This window comes from Eptesicus fuscus, chromosome 4, assembly GCF_027574615.1.
Source record: "Eptesicus fuscus isolate TK198812 chromosome 4, DD_ASM_mEF_20220401, whole genome shotgun sequence".
NCBI lineage: Eukaryota > Metazoa > Chordata > Mammalia > Chiroptera > Vespertilionidae > Eptesicus > Eptesicus fuscus.
Genome location: NC_072476.1, coordinates 11,662,632 through 11,682,722, shown reverse-complemented (window position 1 = coordinate 11,682,722; position 20,091 = coordinate 11,662,632). Strand labels below are relative to the sequence as shown.

The 20,091-nt window shown below is 56.9% G+C and overlaps 1 protein-coding gene across 1 annotated transcript; it reads left to right on the top strand.

The window, feature by feature from the left end:
• The first annotated feature begins 13,559 nt into the window (after positions 1 to 13,559).
• Positions 13,560 to 19,833, top strand: HS3ST6 (heparan sulfate-glucosamine 3-sulfotransferase 6). The gene is made up of 2 exons (XM_008146391.3): positions 13,560 to 13,972; positions 19,131 to 19,833. The coding sequence occupies exons 1-2, from the start codon at positions 13,560 to 13,562 to the stop codon at positions 19,744 to 19,746; spliced, it is 1,029 nt and encodes a 342-aa protein (XP_008144613.1). The 3' UTR covers positions 19,747 to 19,833.
• The last annotated feature ends 258 nt before the right edge of the window (positions 19,834 to 20,091 follow it).

The window sequence follows — 20,091 nt, the reverse complement described above, 5'->3', positions numbered from 1 at the left end:
GGCCTGCTCTGTTTATTAACAGCATCAGAGATGCCAGAGTACAAGGGTCAGGCTTTGCACAATTGTTTCATTTGCTCCACAAATATTTATTGAGCATCTGCTTCATGCCAGGTTCTAGCCTTGGTGCTGCGGATGCAGGCGTGTGCAAGACAAACGGGGTCCTCAAGGTCTTATGGCATAGTTGAGGAGACAGTAAATTTATGTCATGACGAGAAGGGCTGTGAGCAACTACAGCAGAGTAATGATGCTAGGATGTGTGGAGGGGGTGATCAGAGGACTGTGCTTTCCTCCAGTGGTCAGGGAGGAGGGGTCATCTCGACGCAGCAGTGACAGACGAGGGAAGCAAGGAGAGCTTCCCAGGCAGAGGCACAGCGTGTGCTAAGGCACTGAGATGGCAGTGAACGTGGCATGTCCCAGGCCTTGTAGGGGGAGGTGCAAAATGTGACCTATGAGGAGGTGTGCTATACCAGTGGTCGGCAAACTGCGGCTTGTGAGCCACATGCAGCTCATTGGCCCCTTGAGTGTGGCTCTTCCACAAAATACCACGTGCGGGCGCGCGCGTACAGTGTGATTGAAACTTCGTGGCCCATGCACAGAAGTCGGTTTTTGGCTCTCAAAAGAAATTTCAATCGTTGTACTGTTGATATTTGGCTCTGTTGACTAAGGAGTTTGCCGACCACTGTGCTATACTCCAAAAGAACTACATGATTTTTGCAGTTTATATTGACAAGACTGGGGAAAGTGGGAATAAATATTAAGGGGAGGGATAATGGTAGAATGAACATAAAGTTGGATGAGGCTGAATTTATTGATAGGGGCTCACTGAGCAGATTCTAAATTTAATGTTGAGGTTAGAAAGGGTTTAATAGTTTGTTTAGTTGGCTGACATGGACCTAAAAGTGGCCCACACTAAATGGAGTTGAAATGCCAGACCTGCCTTAGTCCACTTTAGAGAAAGGGATCCAAAGGCCTAGGGCGAGTGGAATGTCATTTAAGACCTGCCCTGGGAATGTCCAGATGACACACCTGTCACCACCATTGCCAGGGAAGCCCCAGCATCCCAGAAGAGCTCTGTGATCACTCGTCTTACATGAGAACTGCTGCCATGGAATGGGGAAACCTAAATGCAGTGGGGGACATTGGATCCTGACATGTCAGGGTCCAAGTGGAGGCACTTTTAATGGCCAAAGCCAAGGTGGGCGTGGTTATCCTAATAGACAGCAGAGTCAAAGCAGCGATCAGAGTCGACTCTTATTGATTTATGGCACTGGCTAGTTGATCATGATGTCCCTAGAAGTGAAATAGATGGGAAGTCTACTGAATTCTTACTTGATCTGTATAAGCAGAAGAATTCTAGGTCAAGAGAACAAAAGTCTAACTTGAATCATAAAAACAGTCATGACCTCTCAATTCCCAGACTTCAGACAGTTTACACACCCAGAACTCCCAGAATGAAGGGGAGGTCGGGACCCCTTAAGGAAGAACTCTGCCAAAATGTATCCATTAAATTTTCTATCAGCTGAAATTTCCTAAAGGGACTTAGACCTGCAGCCTTTTATCAGAGTGCCTGTGTGGGGAAAAGGAAATAATCAGACATTTTGGGGACTCTGGACACTGGATCTAAACTGATACCATCCAGTCCTGGCTGGGTAACTCAGTGGGTTAGAGCATCATCCCAATATGTCAAGGTTGTGGGTTCGATTTCCAGTCAGGGCACATACAAGAATCAGCCAATAAATGCATAAATAAGTGGAACAACAAGTCTCTCTCTCATCCTACCTAATAAAATGGTAATATGTAAATTACCATCACTCCGCTACACCCACGATTGGGCCAGCAGGAGGCGCAGGGGGCGGGACTTGGGGTGGCCGGGGTGGCCGATTGGGCCGGTGGGACGCTGAGCTCAGCATCTGCACCATGGCTGTGCTGCGGCACAGAAGGGGCCTCTGGGGCAGCAAACCCACGTCCTGCTGCATTCCATCGAAAGCGGGGAGTGAAAGCGGGGGAGCTGGCTGTCTGTCCGCTCCGCCACCAGGCCTTTCGAAAGCCTTCACCGCGCCGGAGGCTTTCAAAAGGCCTGGTGCACCAGCGGATAGACAGCCAGCTCCCCCGCGATCGAAAGCCAAAGCAGGGGAGCTGTCTGTCTGTCTGCTCTGGCTTTGCGGGACAGTGGGTATGGCCTGGATGGCAGGTTAGGCCTAGGGGACCCTACACGTGCATGATTTAATCATGCACTGGGCCTCTAGTCTATGTATATAAAAGCCTAAGCAACTATGATGACCGGACGACCGGCAGGGAACTATGATGCGCACTGACCACCAGGGGGCAGATGCTCAATCCAGGAGCTGCCCCCTGGTGGTCAGTGCGCTCCACAGCCAACCTCCCAGGGCTGGCCAACCTCCTGGAGTCTCTCCTCCCCCAGCTGAACGGCCCTGGATTGGGACTGGGCAAGACGGCCCCAATCAGCCCCGATTGCCAGTCAGGCCAAGGGACCCCACCTGTGCATGAATTCGTGCACTGGGCCTCTAGTCAATAAATAAAAAATAAACTGATACCATCCAGGAGACACATTACTGTGTCAGGGAGAGTAGGGGCTTGTGGAGGTCAGGTGGTCAATGAAATTTTAGCTCAGACCCATTTCACAGGGGGTCTCCACACCCATCCTGTGGTCATTTCCCCAGTTCTTTTTTTAAAAAAAATATTTTTATTGATTTCAAAGAGGAAGGGAGAGGGAGAAAGAGTGATGAGAATGAGGGAGAATCATTGATTGGTGCCTCCTGCATGCCCCCTACTGGGGATTGAGCCCACAACTGCGGCATGTGCCCTTGACCATAATCGAACCCCGGACCCTGCAGTCTGCAGGCTGACACTCTAACCACTGAGCAAAACTGGCTAGGGCTATTTCCCCAGTTCTTTTTTTTTTTTTTTTAATATTTTATTGATTTTCCACAGAGAGGAAGGGAGAGGGATAGAGAGCTAGAAACATCGATGAGAGAGAAACATCGACCAGCTGCCTCCTGCACACCCCACACCAGGGATGCGCCCGCAGCCAATGTACATGCCCTTGACCGGAATCGAACCTGGGACCCTTCAGTCCGCAGACCGACGCTCTATCCACTGAGCCAAACCGGTTTCGGCCAGTTCTTTTTTAAAAAAATATATTTTATTGATTTTTTATAGAGAGGAAGAGAGAGGGATAGAGAGCTAGAAACATCGATCAGCTGCCTCTTGCACACCCCCTACTGGGGATGTGCCCGCAACCAAGGTATATGCCCTTGACCGGAATCGAACCAGGGACCCTTGAGTCCGCAGGCCGACGCTCTATCCACTGAGCCAAACCAGTTTCGGCAATTTCCCCAGTTCTTTTTTTTTTTTTTTTTTTTTTAAATATATTTTATTGATTTTTCACAGAGAGAAAGGGAGAGGAATAGAGAGCTAGAAACATCGATGAGAGAGATACATCGACCAGCTGCCTCCTGCACACGCCCCACCGGGTATGTGCCCGCAACCAAGATACATGCCCTTGACCACCGGAATCGAACCTGGGACCTTTCAGTCCGCAGACCGACGCTCTATCCACTGAGCCAAACCGGTTTCGGCATTTCCCCAGTTCTTAATGCATAATTGGAATAGACACACTCCAGCTGGGAGCACTCCCACTTGGGGAAGAGGGAGAAGCTACCTCACCTCCCTCCCCCATAGGTCTGAGGGCAAAGATAGTGAGGTAGGAGAACAGTGGGGACTCCCCATTAAGCCTGCTCAATCCTCAAAGATTGGACGCTTCCCTCCCTCAACCTCCAGTCACAGGCCACAAACCCAGCTCTGGGGCGAGATCACCTGGCTGGCTCACTTGCTGGGCCCCGGCGGCCTCAGCTCACTGGGCAGCCTCGGCAGAGCACTTCACCTCACTCTGTCTTCAGAACCCAGCCCGTCTCCTTGTTGGACAGGAGAGCCATGGGGGAGTGACGGGGGGCTGTGGATTCTGAAATCCCCTTGCATGGGAGCCCAATGGAGAGCCATGGGCAGGGTCTGGCTGCCAGGGGCCTGGTGAGGGATGGGTTTCTCATGTGGAATCATAAATTATCGCCCAACCCTTCCCCCTGTCGGTTACACCATAACCTCTGGCTGCAGCCCCCGGTCCTCCTTGAGAAACAAAGGCTCTTTGAGGGCCCAGCCCCTTCCACGCTAATGCACCCTCCTTGCCAGAGTTGCCCTCAGGCACAGCCTGGTGAGCTAAGGGCTGCTTTCAGAGGCAGCTGGCTCCTGGTGCTCTATCAATATTAGTCAATAGCTGCTGCCAGGCCAGGCCAGGCCAGGCAGGTCAGTGCACCCCAGGCAAGGGATGGGTGGAAGAGAGAAGAAATCATCCGGGTCTCATTCATCGGCTCAGAGAAGCACTCAATAGATGCTTGCAGAATGGATGAGCTAATGGACGAAGGTTGGGACTTCTGCTCACCTATGACTTTTGTTTCTTCTGAGTGACAAGTGCCAGGAAGAGCCGTGACCCTGATTGGGGGTGTGGCCCAGGGCGGGTCCCGTGGCAAGCCCCTGATTATCTATACCTGAGGGTGGGGCAGACACGTGGGAGAGTGCGCCTGGGGGAGTCGCCCAGCCAGACGAAGGCCACCGTACCCGCAACCCCATAAGAGGTTCTGGTGGGGGTCCAGCGCGATGACTTCCATCCAGGTCCTCTGATTCTCAAGGTTGCAGAGACTGTGAGCAAGACTGACAGGCAGGGGGCGCGCTCGCCCCGCCCCGCAGCAGTTTCCGGAGGCCGGGAGAAGCGGGGAGGGCGGGGGCGGGCGGGGCGCGAGGCGGCGACATCAGGTCCGACCACAGGAGAGGATCCCAGCGCCCTAGCCCCAACCCCTGAGCCACACCGCCCAGTCTGCCAGCGCGCCAGTGCCCGGGACACACCGAAGCCTCCTGGCGTCCGAGGGTGCGGGGGCCGGGGTGTCGGGGCCTCATCTGGTGGGCTTCACGAAAGGGACGGGTGCAGGGAGGGCACTCGAGGCACGGAGTGGCCCTTCCTGAGCAGCTGGAGTGGGACAGAGCTGGGGGGAGTGGGGGAAGGAACAGGCGGTGGGAACAGGCTGGGGGACGCGCGTGGAGGCAGGACGCTCCCGCTGCAGCCCATTCTCCAGGGCAGCTGGGTGGGACTCACTTGCACTGACAGACACCCTGGCCGCCTCTCCCTGCGGCCCTCACATGCCCTCAAATTGCACCTGCTGTCACCCTGGCCCTCTGAGGAGCACCAGGTTCTGGGCTTCCACCTCCCACACATCTTTGCCCTCTTTTCTCCCCCACGATAATGACAGCTCCTAGTTGGCCTTCCCCAACCAGGGTGATCTTTGCAACACAGACCAGGTAACTTCCCTCAGCGGTTCCCACAGGCTCTGCTTGCTCGGTCCACAGACCCCACCTCTCCAGCTTGATTTCCCACTCCACAAATGACAGCAGCCTTATTTATAACTACGTTGCTTTTATGACCCACATCCCCTGCACCCAATCCTCAGCAGCTGGGCTTTGGACCAGACAGACTCGATTCTAGTAACATGCCCCTGTGTTTCTGCCTCCTAGAGTTTGCCATTCCTTCTTCCCCACCCCCTCCCCATGTGCCAGAACCCTCCTAGAAGCCTTTCTTGGTGGCTCTGCCCCAGTGGCTCTCTCCGTCCCCCACACTGCAGGGGCCCTGGGCACGTCTCCCACAGGTGTGCGCAGATTGGGTTCTTGCAGGTTTCACCCTACCCCCGGGCAATAGCTCCTCAGTGCCAGCGACTAGGACACATTCATCTCATTTCCTTTCCCAAATGCAGAGCCCTCAGGAGGCTACACAGAGTAGCCTCAGATGAATGTATGTCACGTTGTACTGCCTTCAGCCACTCCCTCTGTATCCCATCTGCATGAGTGTGTCCCCAGTGTGAGAAATGAAGGGACCCAGGAACCCCCATCACCCTACCCAGGCCCTGGGCACTAGGACTTTGCTTAATGGAGCGTAGGGGCACGAAGCATAGGGAAGACAGTTGGTGGTCTCCCGTGGCAGACAGGAGCAGGGGCTGCTGGGGAGGGGGCTGAGAGTTACCTGCAGGTAAGCACCCCTCATCTCAACCTCTCGCCCACGGCTTCCGGTGCCTGTCTCCAGGCGTGATTTGTTCCTTGTAAAATTGAAGATTATCCATGGTTCAGCCCTTGGCTTCATGTCTTATCATGTTTTATCTCCAAGCAGGACATTTACAAGCTACTTTTGGCTTCAAAGAGCTTGGCAGCAGCGTTGCCAGAGAGGAGAGACAGAGCAGAGAGGAGAGAGGGTCCTGTGGGGTCTGCCCCCGAAGTGCAGGGTGCCTGTTGCCCTGGGATTCCTCCTCCACCTCTGACTCCAGTGGCTTTTTGCTTCCTTAGTCCCGAAGTGTGGTTCCTTGCTGGGCCCCCATCTCTGAGCCCAGGCGTCTTTGGCGGGTGTCTGGATGTAGGGGGGCGGGGCAGGGGAGCTAGAATCAGAGGGAGGACAGCAATTACCTGAATAGGGGACACAGGTGGGGTCATTGTTCTCTGAGGAGAGAGTGGAGGTGAATTTTGAAGGTACTGATGTCAGAGCAGGAAGCTTCAACGTAGGGAGCACCCTGTTGGGAAGGGACAAGGAGTTTGAGGCCCTTGCCCCAAGACGATGGGCCCTGGGCTCTGGGTCCTGGGTCTTCCTGTGCACTGAGCTACACCTGTCTGTATGTCTGTCTGGCCAACTGTGGGGTGGGGTGCTTCCCTGGAACTGAAGGGGGATGGAGTGCAGCCCTCCTAGGTGTCTTGTCTGCTGCCAGGCTAGCCTTGCTCCTGGAAGTAGGTCATTGGTGTACGGGGAGATTCAAACTTCGGGCTTTCCACACCGGGGGGACAGTGGTTGGTGCCTGGTGGCAGGCCTCTGAAACTCCGTTTTCTTGCCTGTTCATACACACATTCACATGGTCCTATGTCCTCTGTGGAGCATGGGGTTCCTGAGCCTGATTCAGGCCCCTTGCTTTAAAAATATTTTTTAACGTATATTTGTATTGATTTCAGAGAGGAAGGGAGAGGGAGAGAGAGATAGAAACATCAATGATGAGAGAGAATCACTGATCTGCTGCCTCCTGCACACCCCCTACTGGGGATTGAGCCTGCAACCTAGGCATGTGCCCTGACAGGGAATGGAACTGTGACCTCCTGATTCATAGGTCATCACTCAACCACTGAGCCACACCTGCCAGGCAGGCCCCTTGCTTCTGATGGAATGTGCTCACAGTCCCCTTCCAGTCCCTGGGGCCCCTCACCAGGGCATGGATGAACAGACCTGGCCCGGAGCCCCAGTGGCCCGATGTGGGGCCATTTGAATAATACCCAGACTTTCCCATGATGCTCAGGGGCTTCTACTCTCAGAGGCCTGGCTTGGAGCTGTGAAGCTAGGGGAGGGGGGATTGGGGTGCGGGCTGAGAGTTCTGTTTCTGTGCGACCCTCTTCTCTTGCTCCTTTAAACTCACCTTGGGGATGAAGGCTCTTACCAGCCCTTCCCTCTTGCAGAGGTGGGACTGCCAGCCTAGAAGGATTTCTGCATTGTAGTAAACTGAGCTGGGCCAGGCTGGTGGGCGAGAAGAATGGGCAGGTCTAGCTGAGTGCCTCCTGAAAGCATCCTGGGGCCTGGCCCCTGCCCTCGCTCAGTCACTCAGCAAATCCATGAGCACTCATCATGGTAGGTGTGGAGAAGGGTTCAAGACTAACCCTGTCCCTGCCCTTGTAGAGGTCATGGGTAGGTGGAGGAGACAGACGGGGATCAAAATAACCTACAAAGAAGTAATTATAGTCTGTGAAGGGGATGCCTAGCTGAGCAGCGGGGTCATGGCTTTGTGGGGTTAGGTTGGGCCTTCCTCCTACCATGACCTTGTCCCCCAGGATTCCCTCCCTAGACTTGCCCTCTCTGTCCCCCTGTGCTCTTGGCCTCTTTGTCATCTCCCCCAGGGATGGTGGTTACTTGGACCAGGGGCAGTGGCCCTCTGTGCTGATCCCTCAGGAAGATCCAAGGGAAAAGAATGGAGTTGCAAGTTGGGGCCCATCCCCGCACAGGAGAGGGATCTGGCTCTTTCTAGCAAACGCTACAGCCCAGGCAGGCTTCCTGCAGGTGTGCGGCCGCTCCAGGTGGCTACTGAGCTGGAGGAGGCCTCCCTTCTCCTAACTCCTGGCTAAGGGAACCTTTTCATGTGTCCCTCCTGACACTGGGAATCTTGTCTCCCATGGCAAACCCTTCAATGCCACAGTGTCCCCAGGTCTAGCTGGTCACCAGGAACAAGACCTGGGTTCTGGCAGGCTAGGCTGGCTGGCCACTTGGAGACCCAGGAGAGCGAATTATGAAGTACTCAGGTCTCCTAGGGTGGGAGCAGCTTCAAGGGTACCCCTTTTTGTGCCGGGTCACTGAAACATGTCCACTGCCTCCTTCTCATGAAGAGCTTAGGGGCTGGGCACCCAGAGAGGCGTATTACTTTTGTTTTATAAAGTAGGAAAGTGAGGTCAGAGACTCACTTTCCTGCCAAGGTCACCTGCTTGGGTCGGGGGTGGGGGGCAGAGCTGGACATAAAGCAAGTTCCAAAGCCTTTGCTGTCAGCACTGTGCTGTGGGGCTGTCTCCAGCCCCAGGGATGGGCTCCTGATCCCCACCGTGTTCCCTACCAGGGAGAACTAGGAACTGTGGGCTCTGGGGTGGGTGAGGTAGGTGGGTTAGACATCTCTTAGGGACCCCTCTCTGGGAGGAAACCACATCCTCTATAGAGTCTATACGCTCCGGCAAATATGGCATCCAAAGTGGAAAAACCCCACATAAATCAAGGACAGCTGGGCCAGCCCTTGGCTGCAGCCCCCTCCCCTTGGAATTCCAGCAGGCTCTGGGAGTAGGTCTGGGGGTGAGGGTGTGGTTCTAGGGGAGGAAGTTCCTGGAAGCCCCTCAAGTGTGAAATCTCCCCCAGCTGCCTCCCAGGGAGGTGGTTATTAATTATTTTCCAGAGGGATGCAGCTTCTTGAACATCCAGCCCTGCTGCCTGTGGGTACCCTGGCTGGGGGTGCCCATCTTGGGGACAGGCTGGTAAAAAGGTAGAGAGGGGCATGGGAAAGGAGTATACACATAGACTCTCTTAGTCTTGTGCTCTCTCTCTCTCTCTCTCTCTCTCTCTCTCTCTCTCTCACACACACACACACACACACACACACACACACACGGTCACTCAGCAAATCCATGAGCACTCATCATGGTAGGTGTGGAGAAGGGATCAAGACTAACCCTGTCCTTGCCCTTGTAGAGTTCATGGGTAGGTGGAGGAGACAGACGGGGATCAAAATCACCTACAAAGAAGTAATTATAGTCTGTGAAGGGGATGCCTAGCTGGGCAGCTGGGTCACGGCTTTGTGGGTTAGGTTGGGCCTTCCTCCCACCATGATCTTGCCCCCCAGGCTTCCCTCCCTAGACTTGCCCTCTCTGTCCCCCTGTGCTCTTGGCCTCTTTGTCATCTCCCCCAGGGATGGTGGTTACTTGGCCCAGTGGCCTGAGCAGCTCAGCTCTCCTCTCTCCCAAACTTTCCCTCCTCCTGGCCAATGGGCCACCACATCGAACCTGACTATATGCACATCTGATGGCTGGCCTAAGGAGGATGGACAGATGGACCTCTTCCTGACCATCCTGTGCGGGCAGAGGGTCCAGATAAAGGGAGAGGAGAACTGAGCTCCGGCCATCTTGGACCCTCACAGTCGAGGGTCCCTGGGGAGATCCTATTGGGCAGAGGGACTTGCGAACATGTTTTCTGCCCTGATCAGACAGGGCAGGATGTGGGTACCTTCTTAGGATGCCCTCATGGCCTGGTCTTTTTTTGGGGCCCCAAAGTCACTTTCACCATGTGACTCAGAAAGGGGAATCCATTGTCCCTAGGTCACACAGGAGGGAGCCAGAGGGGAGCTAGGGCTGGACCCGAGGTCAAGGGAGAGCAGAGACAGAGTGGAGGAGCCACTCAGACATCCTGGGAAGGGGGAGGCAGCAACCCTGTGCGTGAGGAGCACGAAGAGGCAGTTTCTCAAGTTCTCAAGTTTTACCTTCAAAAAGACTCTGTAAAAGGCTAAACACAGTTACCGTCTGACCCAGCAATTCCACTCCGGGCTATACACCCAAGAAAAAGAAAACATGTTCATGCAAAGACTTGTAAATGAATGTTCACAGCAGCATTGTTCACAATAACCAAAAGGTGGAAACATCCCAAGGGTCCATCAACTGAGGAATACATAAACAGAATGTGGTTCATCCATAGAGTGGGATGTTAGCCCTAAAAAGGAACGAAGCCCTGACACACACTGCGATAGGAATGGACCTCAAAAACACCATGCTATGCGAAAGAAGCAGACACAAAAGGTCACATGTTGTAGGTTCCACTGATATGCAATGTGGAGAGCAGGCAGATCCTTAGGAACAGAAAGTAGATTAGTGGTTGCTCGGGGCCGGGGAGGGGAGAAAGGGAAGTGACTGCTAATGGGTATGAAACGTCTTTTTAGAGTTATGAATATGTTCTAAAATGGATCGTGGTGATGGTTGCACAATATTGCGAATATACTAAAAACCTCCAAATTCTGCTCGTTAAGTGGTTGAATTGCATGGTGTGGGAATTACATTTCAATGAAGCTTGTTACTTCAGAGTCAAGACTGAGGTCTCCTAGAAGGAACTAGAGGCTCCAGGAGGTAGGAGCCCGAGGCCAAGTGCTAGGAGGCAGGGCTAGGAAGGCTGGATGCCGAGGGCTGCTCCCTCTTACACCAGGATGGGCCTCGGACTCTACCCCAGTTCCACCCCCTCCTCTCCTGCTGGGCCTTTCCCCACGACAACTGGGATCCGGTCCTCCTGCCCCTCGCTTGATCTTCACCCCCTCCAGGAAACCGTCCTTGACCTCCCTGTTCGGATGTACTGCTCCTGGCCTCTCCTGTTTGGACATGTTTTCTGAAATACTGTTACACGTTTTTTTCATAGCTTAAAGCAAACGGCCTGCACCTGCAGAATTTAAGATACGCTCCCCAGCCCGCCCACTCGGGCACTTCCCTTTGCCTGACCGAGTTGGGTGCCCACCAGATATCCTACTATCTTCCAAGGGCGTCCTGTTGTGCAGGCAGCCCCCCTCACCCCCAGCTGCTGGTGCAACCTGACCCAGCCCCCGTATACAAGACAATATAGACACTCCCTCGGCGCCGACATCGACACACTGGTCTCAGCCCGCTGTGAGAAAATGTAATAAAATTTCTTAAACTCTCACAGCGTCTCTTGGCCTGGCTCCTGTTGGCGCAGACCTAACCCTCCCCATTCACATCCTCCCACCAGTGGCCATTACTGAGTGCCCCTTGGGTGCCAGGCTCTGTCAGGTACTGGGGCAACACTGGTGAACAACGTTCCAAGGCTGACACCCTGGGTGTCACCACATTTGCACCCCCCCCCCCCACCTGAGAGACATATGGTGGGTGGAGGGAGGGGATTAGTTGCCAAAGTCTCCAAGCCAAGACTCTTGTTCCTGGATGTCATCCCCTTGCCCCCAGAGCATTCAGTGTCCTGTTGTTCTTGGCAAATTCCTTCTGGAACAGTTTCAAGCAGGTGTGTGTGTGTGTGTGTGTGTGTGTGTGTGTGTGTGTTGGGGGGTGGCTAAGGAAAAGACATTCTCAGCAAGAGAAACAGTGTGAGCAAAGGCTAGAAGGTGGAAATGACAATGCCTGGTTTGAGGCAGCGAGACGGAGGGGCCACCAGGGTTTAATGCTGGAATTTGGAGCCCTGAGTGGCGGCTGCTGGGACTGTGGGTGGGTGCTGCGGGCGGAGTGAGACCGCACCAGGAGAGCTCTAAGGAGAACCACCCTGTCTAGGACAAATCCCGTTTTATGTACTTTGACCCTGCGTGTGCCAGCATGCACCCCAGACACTACTGTGCCAACACCCCGCCTACGCGGTTCCTGGCTAAGTCTTGCCCTGACAAGCAGGTGCAGGCCTGGCATCTGGGACCTGGGCTGGGGCCCCAGTCAATGGTCTTCACCCCATTAGCTCTGCAGAGCCCCTTCTGGACGGGGCTGCCTCTGTGGGAGTTCTGGAAATATTTGTGGGTCATGGAGGCTCCCCTGCCCCTCGGAGGCGCGCCCCAGGCGGCTGGGACTTGCCCAGATGCCGCTAATGAGCAAAACCGACAGAGACCTCTGGGTATCGGCTGGAGAGGCTGGCTGACCATGTAGCCAGGAAGGCTGGGCTGGGACAGGAGTGGAGAGAGGACACGGGTCCATGTCCATCTCTACCTGGGGCTGTTGCTCAGTCTCTCAGAGCCCGCTGTCCTCTCAGCCTTCCTCCTCTGTCCTGTCCTGGTGGTTCAGTGAACTTAGGGGTACATAACACTCTTGCACAGTGTCCAGCGCACAGTTCCCATCACTGTGAGTAACCCCGGAACCTCTCTGCCCCTCTGAGGGAGCTCCTAGGACAGCACCTGGCTCCTCCTCCTCGTTCCCCTAGCACAGGTCTCCTGAGTCTTCAGATCTCCAATAGGAGCCACTGCCAGCATCAGGGCCAACACCCCCAGGGGACACCTGGTGGACCAGGCTACATAGACAGACGATGTGATACTACAGAAGGATCAGGAGACTGACGTCTGAATTTCACTGGGCCCTTGGGCAAGACACCTGTCCTCACTGAACCTGTCTTCCTGTCTTCCCCACTCTAAAATGGTAATCATAGCCCCGGGAAGGTTTGACTCAGTGGATAGAGCGTAGCCTGTGGACTGAAAGGTCCTGGGTTTGTTCCCAGACAGGCACATGCCTGGGTTGCAGGCTCGATCCCCAGCGTGGGGCGTGCAGGAGGCAGCCGATCAATGATTCTCTCTCATTATTGATGTTTCTATCTCTCTCTCTCTCTCCCCCTTTCTCTCTGAAATCAATAAAAATAAAACATTTTAAAAATAAAATAAAATGATAATCATACTTGGCTAGCCCTCTCCAGCCACCAGGGCTGTGAATCTGATGAATGGCAAGCCGACTGGCAGCGAGGTGTGCCCCATTTCTGCTGCAGGGCCCCATTCCTTGGTGCACTAGGGCCCAGGTGTGCGCCTCCTTGGCTCACTTGCTCAGCTATCGCACCTGCCACGCCAACCTGGTTGGCGAGGGGCGGGATCCGCCTTCTAAGACTTAGTGCTGGGGCCCGCGGGGCAGCCCTGTCACTGCCCTGCGTCCCGACCCGCCGCTGCCCCATCCCGAGGGCAAGGGTGAAGACCTGTGGCCGAGAGGTCTGGAGCCCAGCGTCTCCCAGCGGACGCGTCCAGGGTTTCACGCCGCGACGTCTGTGGGTGCTCGTGTGGACCGGGTGGGACAGTGGCCTAGGAGGGGCGGGGCCTCTGCTCGGGGCGGGGCCTCCCGCCCCCGGCCCCTCCCTGCGCCCGCTCCTGGACGGTGGAGAGGCTGGACGCAGAGCAAAACCCGGCGCCGCGGGCTGACCACGGCGCGGACCGTGATGCGCGCCCTCTTGCAGCCCCCGCTCCCGGGCCTGGGCGCGGTGCGGCCGGATGGCAGGTAGCGGCGGCCTGGGCGGTGGGGCCGGGTGCGGCCAGGGCGCGGGGGCAGGGCCGGGGGCTGCGCTGCGGGCGCCCCGTGCGCCTCTGCTACTCGCCGCGCTGGTGCTGGGAGCCTACTGCCTCTGCGCCCTCCCGGGCCACTGCCCGCCGGCCTCCCGCGTCCCCATGCCGGCCCCCGCACCCGCTGAGCCTCCCTGCGTCGCCCGCAGGCCGGGGGCGCCAGTCCTGCCGGTGGCCAGTGGTCCGGGCCGCCGGCGCTTCCCGCAGGCGCTCATCGTGGGCGTGAAGAAGGGCGGCACGCGCGCCCTCCTGGAGTTCCTGCGCCTGCACCCCGACGTCCGCGCGCTCGGCTCGGAGCCCCACTTCTTCGACAGGTGGTACGAGCGCGGCCTCGCCTGGTACCGGTGAGCGCCGGGTCCTTCGGTCCCATCCGCTTCCGTGCGCGCCCTGGCCGGTGCCTTCCGGGAAACATGTGGTGCGCCCCTGGGGTACCACCGGGGTCGAGGCAGGGAGGGGTCGAGGCAGGGAGAGGCATCGCAGGGTATGATCAACCTGGGTTGGGGGGCGGGGGCGGGCGAGGCTTGGTCACCGGCCGGGAGCTCCCAGAAACTTTGAAAACTCCAGGGAAAGAAAGCCTTGGTTGAGGCCGCTGAGGGGTCTCAGCAAGACTGGGGGGAGGGAGTGCGATCCCAGCTGAGAAGTAGTTTCAGGCTAGCGGGGTTTGAGGAGCGTTAGAAATTCATCAGGCTCAGTCGCCCTCCCCTGCTGGCCAGTTACCCTTAGAAGGGGCGGTCTCCCAGAAAGTGTCTGCCTCCCACACTCCTGATCCTGGGAAGAGGAATCCTCGGGGGTCCTGAGGGTCTGGAGGAAGTCTGGGCAGAAGGAGGAAGGATGTGCCTTTGAGTCAGTGCCCAAGGGTGGGAATTAGGACCCCAGCTTCACGTCATGGCGCTCTGTAGCTTTCCTGTCCCACCGGGGACGGCCTTGGGGTACGGTGTGGAATGTGGGGGAGCACCTATCCCCTCGGGGCTGAGGTGGCACTGCCTGCAGCCTCCTCAGTTGCACACAAGTTTGCCACCTGCCCTGTCCCTTCCTGTGGGGGAAATGAGAGCTTGTAGATGGAGAGTGAGTCTCCCCACTCCCCGAAGCTCTCACCTTAGCCCCAGCTTGGGACCAGCCTCCATGGGACAGAGAGGACCCTGCCCAAGGCCACCTGGTGAATTAGTGGGGAGTTGGGGGTAGCAGAACCCACACTCTCCAGGTATACTAGTTTCTCTGTACCCAGATTCCTCACCTCCATCCCCATTTGCTTTCTTTGCCTTTTGCTTTAAAAACCACTCATGGGTTTGGAAGAGCCCCAGTGAAACAGGGGTTCTAGCTCCTGAGCTCTCAAGGGTTGCTGCTATCAGGGGATCCTCAGGAAGTTGAGTGGTGGTGGGAGGGCGGTGAGTCCATCCTTGAATCCAACTGGCTGAATTCTGGTGTCAGAACTCCGAGAGACCGCTACCCACTCTGACAGTGCCACTGGCACCCCAAAGCATCTCTAATACCTACTGCTGTGGAGAGGACAGAGAAGCGGAGGTGGGGGGAGAGGGGAGTGGAAGGGGTGGGACGGTGGAGGACAAACCTCAGAGTCCACACTGATCCCAAGAACTTTGACTACAAGAAGCTGGGGGAGACACTGAGCTGGGCTAATGGGAGGCTGCAGGGGAGGCTAGGCTGGGTTTAGCCCTAAAAGGGTTCTCAAAGAGTCAGGAAGCCTGAGGCCCCTTCCAGGCTCCCGGGTGCATGCTCCAGCTCCGAGGGACAGGTCTGGGGAGGATGAGGGCCTGACAGGCAGTAGGCACGAGACCCAGCCTGGAGGTCAGATCCTCAGCTCTGGGGTTTCTCGGAAACCAGGGATGGGAGCCAGGGGATTCAGGAGCGAGTCTAGCTCTGGTAGAGAAGGGACTTTCTTTTTATTTTTAGAGCCACTTCCACCGGGAGGGGGAGGCGGGTGCAGAGGGTCAGTCCTGGTGGCCTTGACCCTTTAATCTGGAGCTGTCCCTCTGGGCTGGCTAGAGCCGACCCCTCGTTGGCTGGTGCAGGAGCTGAGCTGGCTGAGCTTCTGGAGTGGCCTCCAAGGGGTCTGTCTCCCTGGACTTATTCCCAGAGGGCTGGGTGCTGTTCCTACCTGAATTCTCAGGACACGCGATAGAGTGTGGTGCAGAGTACCCAGCACATGTGGCCACGTGCTGACATGTACAGGCGGCTTGGTGTGCTCACAGGTGTCCGGTGCCTCTGGCCCTTTTTCTCTTTCAACCTGCTCGGCGTGTGCGGTGAACCTCTGAAAATGGGACCCCACTTCCCCAGCTGCAAAGAGGGTGCCCAGCCCCTGGGCACGGCCTGGTGGTGTTCGCTCTCAGGACCCTGGGCTGAGCCCCCAGGAGTGCAGAGCCCTGCTTTGGGTGGTGAGTAAAGGAGGAGCGGCCAGTACCCCCAGCTGAGTTTCTGGGACACCCATCCCCACTGGGCTGTGACTGACCTCATTTCAGGCAGTGACCCTGGCCCTTCCCATGGCCTTGGCAGGAGGGTTCTGGGCTGCCCAAAGTTAATCTTGGCCAGACTTTTCCCTCTAACTGGGCTTCAGTTAGCCCATTTCTCAGACTCTTGAGGGTCCTCCATCTTGGGGGTTGTGACCTCCAAGTACCCCCACACTCAGTCAGCGTTTTCTCATCTACTCATTCACTCACTGAGCATCTTCTGTTTGGCAGACAAGCACTCCAAGGTCTCATCAGGAGGGCTATCTTGTCTGGGGGGCAGGTGGGGCTATACTTTGACCTTAGTATTTGGGAAAAGCGAGAGGAGATAGGAGGGGTGCAGGTGGGGAAACCCCCTTGGCTCCTGGGGCTAATGAGGGAGTGGGGTTCTGAGTATGTGGGGGAGGGACCTGGGCTTCTGTAGGGCTTTTCTCCCTGTGTTATCCCAGGAGAAGCTCCTGTGGCTGGGGACCAATGCCCCACCCCCACCGCCACCCCCTATGGATCCACACAGGAACCCTAAATAGCTTTTGCTCAGAACCAGGCCTGGCTGGCTGGGGCCCAGGAGAGATGTGAGACCTAAGGGTGGATGAGACCAAGGAGGGAGAGTAGTCTGGGGCTGGATGGAAGCCACAGGGAAATGCAGACCAGATGAACAGGGAGGGTCCGGGAACAACTTGTCAGATGTTTGCTGTGTGGAGGTCAGAATCCCGTTCCTCTCATCCCCTCCCCTGTCTGCACCCCACGACCCCAAACCTCCGTCCCCACCCTCCTCCATATCCTGGCCAGGACAGGCTTCTGAGGGCGGGTGAGGATGAGTAATTGGTCCCAAAGATCTCAGCTCTCAAAGCTGGTTTGTAGCAGGAGTGGGCCTGGAAAATCTGCAGTCCATCCCCATTCCCATCCCCCTTCCACAGGGTTCCGGAAGCACCTCCCCCCTGCTCCTCTGACGTCCCTGGTGTCCTTCCTTGCAGCTCCCTTCCCTCAGGCAGGAGTGCGGGGTGGTGGTGGTGGGGGGTGTTCCGAACCCAAAGTGCCCAGTTTGGGAGGGGAAAGAGGATGTGATTCTGGGGTCACTTGGTGCCTGGGGGAAGAAAGGGATGGGGAGGGGGTGTCCAAGATGGGAGGGGAGGGCCCAGGAGTAATCAGGGCTGGCTCCTTCCCTGAGGAGGGCAATGAAGGGAGGGCAATGACTTCTGACACACCTGGCAGTCCGTCTGTCCCAGCCCAGGCTTCTCTTCGTGGGTCTCAGCAGTGAGGTCCAGTGCGGGGGACGCCCCTTCTTCTAATTCCCTCTTGAGGAAAAGGGAATCCCCTGAGCTGGCTACTCCAGGCTGCAGCCCCGGCCTCAGTCCTTGTTAACACCCGAGGTCTCACTGAACTTATCCCTGGAGGGCTGGGTGCCCGTATTCCCAGGGCACAAGGCAGGGCATGGGTGCAGGGCCTTTGGGAGCAGAAGCCAAGCTGACACTGCCGCTTCCAGCTGCTGCAGCCCAGGGGTGGGAGGGCTGTGGTCAGTGTCCACCCCTCCCCCGAGCTTTCCACTCCCTCTCTGAGCGCCAGTGTGCCTGCCTATCAAATGGGGCAGTGAGTGGGTTGGAGGGAGATTCCAGCTTACTTTGTCACCATGATGGGGAAACAGAATTGTCATCCCTCCCTTTCCCGTGACTTCTGTAGTCCAGCTCTGCCCAGGGCCTTCAGGGGGTGAGGGAAGCTCCCAGAGCCTGAAGACCATCAACCTACCCATCTCCCCTGAGCCCGTGGGTGATGTCAGGAAGCCACTGGTACGCCTGGGATTCACCCCAAGCATGCTGTAAGCCAAGCACCTCAGCATGTGGGTCTGCACACCTGTGTGTTCACCCAGTTTGAGTTTCATTGGGGCTAAGGAGGAAGAGGAAACTGGGGCCCTGCCTGGGGGTCTCTTAGGCTGGGTGCAGGCTGGATGAAAGCTGAACTTGCCCTGTGTATCGCGTCCTGGCTGGGGCCAGACCAGGAGGCTGCCAGTGGGGGTAGGGGGAGTCCCCTCAGAGGACTGGAGGCAGGGTAGGGCCTTGGGTAGAGGCTGCCCGCTCTGAAGGCACAGATCCCACAGGCTCTGCCTCCATTGACCTAGTTTCCAGCCCTCTCTCAGGTCTGCCCTTGGAGCTGTTTGCTCAGCTGGCCCTGCCACACCCTGCCCGCCTGTCTGCAGTACCTGGCTGGCAGGTGAGGCTTGACCTTGGGAAACTGCTCAGGGTACCTGGCCTGCCCAGTGGGGTGCGTGGGAGGGGCTTCCCCAAGTTTGGGGCAGCCAGGGGGCTGTCATCAGCCAACTCTCCCGGAACCTTGGTCAGTGCCCCACTCCCCTCGTCAGAATGAGAGGAATGAGAGGAATCATCAGAAATGCTGCAGTCACGGCCTTGCACTCTGGGGTCCGAGCCAGGTCTGGGAGGCCCTGACTGCTGAGCTCTTGGGATGGGTCCTCAGGCCACCTCACTCACTGTTCCCCAATGTGCTGGGCTCTGCTGGAGGCTTTCAGCATTGGAATTGGGCCCAGGTCAATGAGAATTAGCAGGCTGTAATCGGAGGGGCAGGGGCTATGCAGGGGAGGGAATGAAAAGAACAGCTGTCCTTTGTTGGGACACTTGTCAATAATGAATGGCCTAACGTAGGGGCCAACTTCAGCCATTTAACGAAAGTGTGACCTGGAGTAATTACAGTGCAGGGAGGGGCCTTTGAGGTGGGGAGGTGGGCAGAGCCCTGCGGATGACAAGTCCAGGCCACTGGCCCTATTGGTGCTTGGTTAGGGGTGAGAGGCACAGCAGTGTCTGGGTTGAGGCAATCTAGCTAGAGTGGGCAGCCTGCCAGGACAGTCCCCCCGTGTTGGCCTGTGCTAGGGTGGGTGCTCTCAACCCACCTCCCAGGCTGCCCATCTGGCACTTTAGGTGGGTGGGCCTGGGGGAGCGGGAAGTGAATCTCGGGTCACTGGGCCTGGTCTATAACGGGAGGGCTTGAGGGGACCAGCACCCTCTCATGCCCACCTCTCATTCCACACAACCCGCAGGAGCCTGATGCCACGCACCCTGGACGGGCAGATCACCATCGAGAAGACTCCCAGCTACTTCGTGACTCTCGAGGCCCCTCACCGCATCCACAGCATGTCCCCGGACACGAAGCTGATCGTGGTGGTTCGGAACCCTGTGACTCGGGCCATCTCCGATTACGCCCAGACGCTCTCCAAGACCCCGGGCCTGCCCAGCTTCCGAGCCCTGGCCTTCCGCCACGGCCTGGGCCCCGTGGACACGGCCTGGAGTGCAGTGCGCATCGGCCTCTACGCCCAGCACCTGGACAACTGGCTTCGGTACTTCCCTCTGTCCCACTTCCTGTTTGTCAGCGGTGAGCGCCTGGTCAGTGACCCGGCTGGAGAAGTTGGCCGAGTGCAGGACTTCCTGGGCCTCAAAAGGGTCGTCACGGACAAGCACTTCTACTTCAATGCCACCAAGGGCTTCCCCTGCCTCAAGAAGGCCCAGGGGAGCAGCCGCCCCCGCTGCCTGGGCAAGTCCAAGGGCCGGCCCCACCCCCGGGTGCCTGAGGCAGTGGTCCAGCGTCTGCGGGACTTCTACCAGCCCTTCAACCGAAAGTTCTACCAGATGATCGGCCAGGACTTTGGCTGGGACTGAGCGGCCAGGCCAGCCCACGCCCTGTCTGGGGATACTCAGTAACCTTAATTTATGCCTGTCACCCAGCCAAAGCAGGCTGTGTGCACATGCTGGGTAGAGAGAACTATTTAAGAAATAAAGTTTGGATCTGTGTTCTTTCATGTGACCTTGACGGTTGGAGGGTGGGGGCTGGAGGTGCCACTGCCCAGGGAAATGATAATCATACCAGCTAACGCGAGCTAGCGGGCTTTGTTAGAGTGCCAGAAGAGGTCTAAACTTGATACTTACTGGTATATACCCCTGGAGGTATGCTTGGCCACATGTCACAGATGAGCAACTGAGGCTCAGGGAGATTTAGGGCCTGCG